The sequence below is a fragment of the Crocodylus porosus genome, unplaced genomic scaffold, assembly GCF_001723895.1.
Source record: "Crocodylus porosus isolate Cpor-Errol unplaced genomic scaffold, CroPor_comp1, whole genome shotgun sequence".
Lineage (NCBI taxonomy): Eukaryota > Metazoa > Chordata > Crocodylia > Crocodylidae > Crocodylus > Crocodylus porosus.
In genome coordinates, this window is record NW_017728909.1 from 46000615 (window position 1) to 46010624 (window position 10010).

Sequence of the window (10010 nt, forward strand, 5' to 3'; positions counted from 1 at the left end):
TAATTCATTGTAGGATCAAGTCAGAAAAGAAAAAGACCTGGAGACTAGAACATCCTTGGCAAGCTTATTTGGAGAGACAGCTAAAAGATAGGTAGTGCTTTATAACTCCCAAATAATTCTTTCCTAAATATTATGCTACACAAACCCAATGGCATCCTTTGGTTTATATATTCAGTAGCTAAATGGAATACAAAGCACTTCAGTTTAACTAAAATCATATATAAAATCATATAATAAAGACATCTAAGGATTCAATTAAGAATTGCATACTATAACTTTAAAACTTGTTGTTGACTGGTTCCAGCCAGTCTATCAGAAAGTGGTCCTTTAGTTCCTTTCCCACTCCCTCTTCTTGGCATTGGCCTCTGTGCGATCTCAGCTAGTCTCACTGATGCTGGTGCAAAAATCTTCTTTACTGTAGTTCTTGCAATCTAGATTGACTTTTCTGCATATTTCCATTTCATTGATCCATCACCTAGACTTATCTCTCTTGCTTTAGTTCTATCTAAAATTTGTTAATACATTAATGCAGGGGTTCTCAAACTTTTTGATACCACGACAAGGGGGCTGCAAACTTCTCTTCCCGTCCTAGAAGTGGTGGTGCGGGGCTGATGCTGCCACTGAGCACTTCATGCTGCTGCTGCACTTTGCACACCACTTCCCTGTGCCCAAGTCCAGCCAGCTGGCCACTGGGGACACCCATGCCCCCCCACTCATTGACCAGCTGGCCAGACTTGGGTGCGGGGATGTGGTGCGTAATGTGTGGCTGCAGCATGGAGTGCTCACTGGCAGCAGCAGCCCTGCTCCCCACACCACTGCTTCTAGGGAGGGAAGAGAAGTTTGCAACCCCCTTTTAAGTTGCCGGAGGGTCATGACGCATAGTTTGAGAACCTCTGCATTAATGTAACAATTATGATTTTAAATACAGCTGATAAGGAGCATGTTTGCAAAATAAAGTATCATTGGTGCCAATAAATATCAGAGCATGTATTAGGGGTATAGGTTGTAGCCATGTTGGTCTAAAGACATACGCAGACAAAGTTCTTTGTGTAAATTCAGTATCTTATTAGTTCAACTAAAATATGTGGAAAAATTCTTCTTTGTAATCTTTCAGGTACAAACACCCTTCATTAGGCTGAAGAAGCGCCTGCAGTTGGTTTGTGCTCTTTCTGGATGGAATAGAATGGAAGCCAGAGGCCAGAATGCGTGCAAGAATGCCAGTCAGTGAAAATGCAAATTGAGGCAGTCAATGGGTGAGAGAGAGGTGGGGTGGGGGGATGGGGAATGTAGACCTAGTTATAAGAATATAGCTGGTAAATAGTAGGGAGGTTACCTGGGGTGTCTGATGTTAGGCAGGTTATAATGTGTCATAAATCCAAAGTCTGTATTTAGTCCACGATTTTTTGTATCCAGTAGGTTGATGAAATTAAGCTTATGGGCTCCTCTGTAAAAGGTGTTTTGTAAATTCCCTTTGAAGATTAGAACTGAGAGATTGTAGAGAGTGGTTTTCTTGCGAGAAGTGTGCCCCCACAGGTAGTTGGATATTCTTGTCTTTGATAGATTTCTGGTATGCATTCATTCGGGTGCATAGCTGTTTGGTTTCTCCTGCATATTTTCCATCAGGGCATTTAGTGGATGAGATATATTACATTTCTGGAGGTGCAGGTGTAAGATGGCTGTGTTGTGGGGTGTAGTGGTAGAGATATGTTGGCAGGTTTTACATTTCTTGTCATAGAATGGTCTGGATCCATTTGGTGTGTTTCAAGATGTAGGAAGTTTGCTTCTGGTGATGAAGTTGGCGATGTTCATGCTTGTTTAAAGGCTAGGATGGGTGGTTCTGGGAAGATCTCTTAAAGAATTGGGTTTTCTAATGTGGGCTGCAGCTGTTTGAGGATTTTCCGTATAGGTTCCAGGGAGGGATGATATGTCATAACTAGTGGTGTGCAATTCATGGGGGTTTTCTTTCTGTACTGCAGCAATTCTTCACATGGTATCCGGATGACTCTTTCAAAAGTTTCACCTATCTCTCTGCAGGAGTGTCCTTGTTGACTAAAAGCCCCTTTGAGATTTGTGATCATTATTTGTCACGATTTTTCCAACTATTTTAGTGGTCTAATAAAAGATATTGGATTTACCCAAAGAACCTTGTCTACCAGAGCATGGATTAGTAATCTAATGTTGATCAGGAAAGAGAGTAATGCATTAACGGAAAGAGTCCCATTTGAGAACACTATCACATGCACTATTTCAATGGAAGGTAGCACTGGGCTCTCGCTATTTAATATTTTCATTGGCATTGTAGAGAAGGCATAAACAGTGAGTCATCATTAGATATTCTCACAATAAGTAACCAGATCTCTTAAGTGAAATTATACAGAAAATCAGTTATAATACTAATTAAAGAGGGAACTCTGTGCTGTACCCATCTCCACCCTCAAAAAAAACCCCACAGGGCAGAATCAACTTGCATATGGACCTGAGATACTAGAACAGGCACAAACAGGTCTCTGATTGTACCAAAATGCAATTCATTACAAGTAAAAGTTAAATCACACACATAAGGGAATGGAATACATGTAATAGATAGCTGTCCGACAATTCCTATCTGCAAAGCAATCAGTCTGAGAAAAACCTACTTGTAATAGTAGATACTAAGTTTTAGCATATGAACTTGTAATGCAATGCTGTTGCCAAAATGCCAGTGCTATTTTTGAATATATATATATGGGAAGGTCATATGTAAAGCTGTGGGAGATAACATTTTTCACATCCCAGTACAGCTGGCATATCATATTCAGTTCTAGTTCCCACAAATCAGTATACAAAATACAAATAATGGCAGAAGAAATTTACAAGGATTGGAAGAAAATATTTGATAATGAAGTATTTGTAGTGTAGAAAACAGAAGACAAGGGGACATAAACAGTGTATAGGTACCCACAAGTTAGCAGTTTAACTAAAAGAAAGGAAATGTTCAGTCTCAGGAGAAATTTAGACAAATACCAATGGATAAAGGTGAGGAAAGAAGACGTGTAAACTACATCTTGGACAAAAATTCCTAACTTATAGCAGTTGGACTGGATTATAAAGGAAGACATTTAATTCATAGGCAAATGGGCCATTATTTAGACTTGGATCATATTCCTTTTCAGTTGTGCCATTATTTAGATGATATTTAGACACCCATACAGGTAGCTGTAATTTGATTTGCAAAATGTTCTGTTACATTCCATGATGCTCCCAAGTTATAGAACTTTAGGATTTCTTCATTAAGAACGTTCTGTTAGGGCATCATCCCATGGCATGTAGAGTTAAGGATTATAAAAGGCACTAATAGAAGGAGACAAAGGAGGAAAGTGCAATAAGTTCTTTGAAAAAAAGAAAAACCCCCCTAGAACTGTGCTACTGGGAGATTTCTGAAATGTTAATGCCTTTTTAAGCATCTGTCATTTTTGCTTGGCCACAAGAGGCCTATTCTTTACTGCATTGTACTCTTGTAATCATTTATGAACAATTAGGTATTGTTTTAGGCCACGTCTATACTTATCTGGTAGGGGTGTGCAAAATGGGCCCTATTCAATTTGAATTCGGCCCAAATCGGGGACAGTGATTCAATTTATAGATTCAGATCACTGTCCGATTCAATTCGGCCCAATCCGAATCTGAAGATTTGATGCTGATTTGGAGCTTTAAATGTTTTTTCTACAAACTTCGAGGTAACAGTGCAGCTTGTGAATGCTACGATACTGGGGTGGATGGAACATCCCACCGGAGTGGGGTGGGCCCCCATATGCTCTGCGGCAAACTGATAGTACTTCTGGTCCACTTCTGGGTCCACCGGGGAGCGTGCTGGCCGCACCCTCCCATGCTCCCCCAGCTCAGTGTTTGGCCATGGGGGGACCCTGGGTGCCCCTCCAGACCCAGGAGGCACCAGTCACTGAGCTGGGGAGGTGCAGGGGGGCCCCCCATGTGCTCCCTGGTGGACCTGAAGTGCTTCCGGTCCACTCCTGGATCTGCTGCCAAGTGCACTGAGGGCTCCCTGTGCTCCTATGGGACACTCCATTCACCCTAGCATTGCAGCATTCATGAGCCGCCTGCTACTTAGAGTTATGTAGAAAAAACATTTAAAGCTATGTCTATGTCCAAATTGCCAAATCTTTCTGAATCTCTCCGAATTGATTTGGAGGATTCCAGTTCAATTTGGAGAGATTAGAGGGTCCTCTGATTTGATTTGGATTCAGAGGTTCAGCCACCAAATCAGGCCAAATCTTTGCTGAATTGAATCAGGGACCAAAGCTTTGCACAGCCCTATTATCTGGCTCTCCTTGCACAGACAGCAGTTGCTACCACCAAAGGGGAGAGCACATGCATACACAGGAGCCTCTGGTTGCTCTGCCAAGTCTTACTCCATTTACTTCCCTCTATGCTAAAGTATGGCCAAGGACAAGAAAACCATAATCCTGACCTGTGGCAAGGAACTTTGAGCACAGCTCATGAGTTAGGAGACGCATACAAATATAGTTTAAGTCTTGTTTATGATTTTCCTAGCTCATATGAGCTGCTTTGATGATCTGTCCATGGTGCCGAGGGCAGCAGCTGTTCTGACAGGTGGGGTTGGGGGTCTTTAACAGAGCATTGGGCACATCAGCTTTCTCCCACAATCTGCTCCAGCAAGAGATTCACCTCGCCCTTCCAGGGAGAAGCTGATTACACTGACCACATACTTGTGTGTAACGGTACATACTGTTTGACTTGTTGTGTCTCTGCTTACCCATCTTCCATTGGTACAGAGCCTGAATGTTATCAGTCAGTGAGAAACTTCAATATATGTTCCTTAGATTAGGTTGAGAGAGAGAAGAATATTGAATAAAACAGTGAAGGGTGAGGAGGGCAAAGGCAAAGAGGTAATCAGATGATGGAAGGGAAGAGGTGACTGCCCCCCTTGGTGTGCCTCCTGCCCCCTTGGTGTGCCAGATTGCCCTTTTTAACAATAATTTGAAATCTGATATTGTAAAAACTAAAATGTAAACTATTTATGAAAGCAAGTGACTTGTAATAAGCATGGTGTTAACACACAGCTGCTGAAAATGTAAGTGGTCTCCCTAGAGATGAGAGAAGGGGTCCAAGGAGCACAGAAAATGCTGGGAAAAATGTTAAAACATATCATTAATAAATTATTAATCTCATTTGCTCATCATTATAAACTTCCCATGTGCTTTTCATAGAGGCAGGTTCATTATGCTGACAGAATGCAGCTAATTTTCTTGTGAGATTTTTAAAAGGTGTTTCAGTGGTTGAAATTTCAAATTGATACAGATGCAAATGGCAATGAATAATACCAGACTCCAAGTAGGTTTATGCTGGTAACTGGCCAGGAAGCCAAGGGAATCAATTTGCATACAGTGGAGCCACTTGTAACCACCCTCCTCTTTAATATGCAGCCCACAGTGAATAGATGTTCCAACGTATGTCCCACGATGACTCACGTGGCCTGGATTTGAGCAGCGCTGTCTACTGAGGGTTGTTTTCCTGTAAAACAGGAAAGAACAGAAATGTGGCATATTTTAATACCATTGCAGCTTCATATAACATCCCAAGACTTTGCCACCCTTTCAAGCCACCTGGTGGTTAAGAAGACCTTTTGTGTAGATGGTTGCTCAGGAACTGTCTGCTCTTAAACAGCAAGATAATTACATTCTGAAGTGTGGTGCTCCAGAACAGAGTATAAGAACAGCTGCCCCAGTAAAAATAAGTTTCTATTAATAATCGGTTATTGTTTATTAAGATACTATTTATTTGACCTTGATATTAACCTTAGTCAATTTGTATTGTGAATTACCATATGAAGTCAGCTTGTAGTGGGATACTATCCATTCACAATAAAGTTGAGTTCTGTATAGGATACAATTTATTCTTTTTATTGGGTGGGAATCCTATCCTTGAGCAATCTACATATTCTAAATTACAGGATGACAACAATAAAATAATGCTTTCAGAAACTATTTTCTGTAGGTAGCATGTTGATTTAATTCTGCCTTATTGAGTTACTCACATTTGATGCAACAGTGGCAGTCAGTGGCTGAATCAGGTTATTGCTGTCTTCAGAATGTGATGTTCCTTGAATTTTGTACTGAAAAATATCAAAGAAATTGTTCTGAAACCATTGAGTGATATCTAAACAAACTGTTTTTAATTAATTCTAATGAAATATTGAAAATAACTCAATTGTGGCCTATTCAAACCTGTATTGAATAAGCAAGACATAAATAACAGCAGTAAGAGAAAACTGCATTCTGTATATACATGGTACATTAACATATTATGTATTTTCTCTGAAGGAAGTAGAAATTCGAAACAAGGACCTCGAAGGACAGCTATCTGACCTAGAGCAACGGCTGGAGAAAAGTCAGAATGAACAAGAAGCTTTTCGCAATAACTTGAAGACACTTTTAGAAATTCTAGATGGGAAAATCTTTGAACTAACAGAATTACGTGATAACCTGGCCAAGCTAATAGAATGCAGCTAAAGGAAAGTAGGATTTCAGTGCCAATCATCTTAAAGATGCACTGTCTCTCTTCATAGGACTATGTTGGGCTCTGCATCAAAGTTGCACAAAATTAGAAAAATGCTTCTCTAAGAGGGCCTGTTTTAAATTTGAGTAGTATATTTCAATGTAAAATTTAGAATTCAGATTGTAGCTAGTTGAAAAACAAAAAAACTTGAATTACAAATTACCTCCTTGTACATTATTGGCCATAGATAACTTGAAAGATATTACCAGTAATTTAATGCAATCCTTTTCTAATTATTAGCCACTGGAAGAATTAGCAGTGTCCCAGGTCACAGCCCCTTTTTGTGTTAGATACAATGTAGATTATCTGCTTTTTTATTGATTTAAGATATCTAATTGCTGTGTTTTGTGCAAAAACTTAGTGATGACAGCCCTGTCTTTTGTTGTAATCTTAATAATTTCTCAGGATATTTTGCACTGTTGAGAAGCAGTGCCATTACCAATTAATTCTTGCCAGGAGTGAGAGAGAATTGCATCTTTAATTGAAACATAGTTAAAATAACTGCTTGTATAAAGTTCTTCCTTTTTTTTATACTGGAAGATACTGTATTTCTTTAATGAAGTTCACTCTGGTGTTCTATAATATTGTCCAGTGTATGGTTTACTTTTCCATATTAATTCCATGTATTTATAATGAGATATTGTCTCCCATTTTGTTACACATTTTGAAGCCAATCAACATTGGCAGGTGAATCCCTGAGAAAAAAAAACTTTTTCAATTTAAATTTGGCATGCACAGGTAAATATACGTAGCCAGTCATTTATTACCTGGACTTATTAAACATCACATATAATTAGTATGTGCAGTTTCCTGAAGATGTTTTATTAGCCTATTTTGCAAGAAATCTTTTCTGAATGAGTAATGCATTTCAGTTTTGTGTAATAATGGCTAGTGGGAAATACTGTTTACTATAGATGATGTTAAGGATGTGGAGCTATTACAAGAAGATTACGCTGAGTTTGCTCAGCCAAGAGAACTGTTTCTAGAAGCTTTGTAATCACAGCAAATTGAAATGGAGACATGTTTATTCTGTATGGGTCTTCATATCACATTTTTCTCAAAACCACACCAGGCAATATTCTGAACTGTTAACTAGGTGTTTAAAAACAAGAATTGAATTCAATAATCCTCAGTGAACAGGTTTTAAAGTTGTTTTGATGTAATTTTAACAGACTTTTGGCAAACATGCATTTCTTTATATACAATATTTATTTTAAGAAAACTCTTTGAAAGGTAAACCAAGTGTCATATGTCTGCTTGCTGAATGGGGATTGCATCAAAGTACATTCTTACCATCAATTGCCTGTAATGTTGGAGAGGGCTTTTTTAAAATGTATGAATGAGTATCAGACTCAAGAGTCTAAAGATGCACTGACCTTTTGTTTGCGCCCCATATTAATTTGAATGTTAAACAAAAAAAAATACTTATTAAATTTGTACAATGGACAATTTTCTCCATTTACAGACTGCTATTCAAAACTAGAAAATATAAGTCTGTTTTTATGTGTGTACTCTATGTATATACCGTATAATACACACACGTTCTAATTTATATTTGAAAGAGAGAAAAATATATTATTTATTTCTAAAAATCATTTTTCTTTACCAGTGATTTATCAGGTGTCTCCTGACAAGTCAGGAAAAAGGTTTAGATAAAACACTAAACCAACATGTATTATACTGTATGTACTGTACACACCATTTAAGTTTCCTCCATATTTTTAAGGTATTTTCTCACCTATTTTATTTATTAAGGGGGGAAAAAAGCTTAGTTGGGTGTGCTCATGGTTGAAAACTTTCTGTGGTGAGCTACATATTTTCATTTGGTGGATTTTGGATGATGATACGAGTAACTTCGTCCAGTCCAGGTGAGCAGAGATCACCAGGTTTTAATTTACCTGGAAGTATTTGGGCTGATTCTCTTGTCACTTACATTAGTGGAAGCCACGAGCATCTTCCGTGGTGCCGGTGGCATTATACTAGGACTAAACTGGTGTAAGGGCGGGGAAAATCAGGCCCATTAATACTGACTGGACTTAAGTAGGATGAAGTAATAATGTAAACAATAGAATGTTGATGGCAAAAAAATGTAATATTATTTTTAATTATATTATTATCAACATTTTTAAAAATCTGATGTCATTTACATGTGGGAAAATAGCTAAAAAAATATTTCCACTTAAATTTTGTGTATATGTGTGGTACATAAGTATTTCTATGTATACATACACACACACATGTATATACAGTACATGGAACAATTTAGATGTGCACATTTTTAATATTTTCCTATTGAAATTAAATTTAAAATTGGAAATTAATATTTGAAAATTTCTTTTCTCATACACTAGAGATGCTTGATTTCATTTTTTTTAAATAATAAAATCTGCTGAGGGCTGCACCTTTAAATTCCCAAATAGTCATCAAACATGGATATGGGATAAGGTGGACATAAGTGCACATATAAATAAAATCCTATTGTTAAGAGTATTTTAAATGTTAATTTACAGTAGGTGAGTGTTTAGAAATTGTAATCTAAAGTTCATATTTAGGTGGTTATACCTACTGTAGCCTCTCCACTTCTGTATCAAGATAATAGTTTGCATATTTGTAAAATTAATTTTCCCAGAGACAGGTATTATGCATTGTATTGATCTTTAGAGGAAAGCGTGGGAATATATATGCCAGAAAGTACTAATGGGTACTGGAGCCTGACAGTTTTAACAGAAACATACACAGGAGAGGAGAGCAATCACATTGTGTATAACTTGTTATATGACAACTATGGAGTCTTGTAAAAAATGCAAAAAAAAAATCCCAACAAAAACAAAAGAAAAAACAAAAATACAGTTTTTATTTTGAAATACACTTGCTGTTCTCTGGAAAATGTACTTTTTCTCTTTATTTTTTTTCTTAAATCTTTTTAAAGTATTAAAACGTGTGCAAATGATAGCAGCAGTTACCTTAATCCTTCAGGTGCTACTGGATTTTGCATTAGCGTGTCATGTTGTGAAATCCTGACTTCAACATAAAAAGTTTTATAAGTATATCCTAGTCTGGAAAGTTAGTTTTTGAATTGTCTCTTTCAATAACCCATATGCTGAAATGATCCTAAAGTTGTTTTCTTTTATATAGATGTATTTAAACCTGCCAACGTTAATACAAACCATAAATTCTAGCTTTCAGCAAACTTCCAAGGAAAATAAAATAATTAAACAGCAATGGATGCTACATGAAGCAAGGAAGAGGTCAGATTTGATTTATGTAAAATCTGTAAGAGGGAATACTTTCAGATAAGTTGTTTAAAGTGGCCCATACAAAGAGGCAATCAAAAATTGAGCTGGCTGGGACTATTGTTATGACGGTGACATTTGTAGAAGGTAATTTTTATTTTAAAGAAAGAATCAAAATCCTTCAATTAAGAAAGAATATATTAA

At 37.4% G+C, this 10010-nt stretch overlaps 1 protein-coding gene across 1 annotated transcript in view; it reads left to right on the top strand.

The window, feature by feature from the left end:
- The window catches only part of HOMER1 (homer scaffolding protein 1), a 149883-nt gene extending 140263 nt beyond the window's left edge, over positions 1-9620 (top strand). The window contains exon 9 of the mRNA XM_019532195.1: positions 6339-9620. Coding sequence (XP_019387740.1) covers positions 6339-6527 — 189 coding nt within the window. The 3' untranslated portion in view covers positions 6528-9620. The remainder of the gene's footprint in view (positions 1-6338) is intronic.
- The last annotated feature ends 390 nt before the right edge of the window (positions 9621-10010 follow it).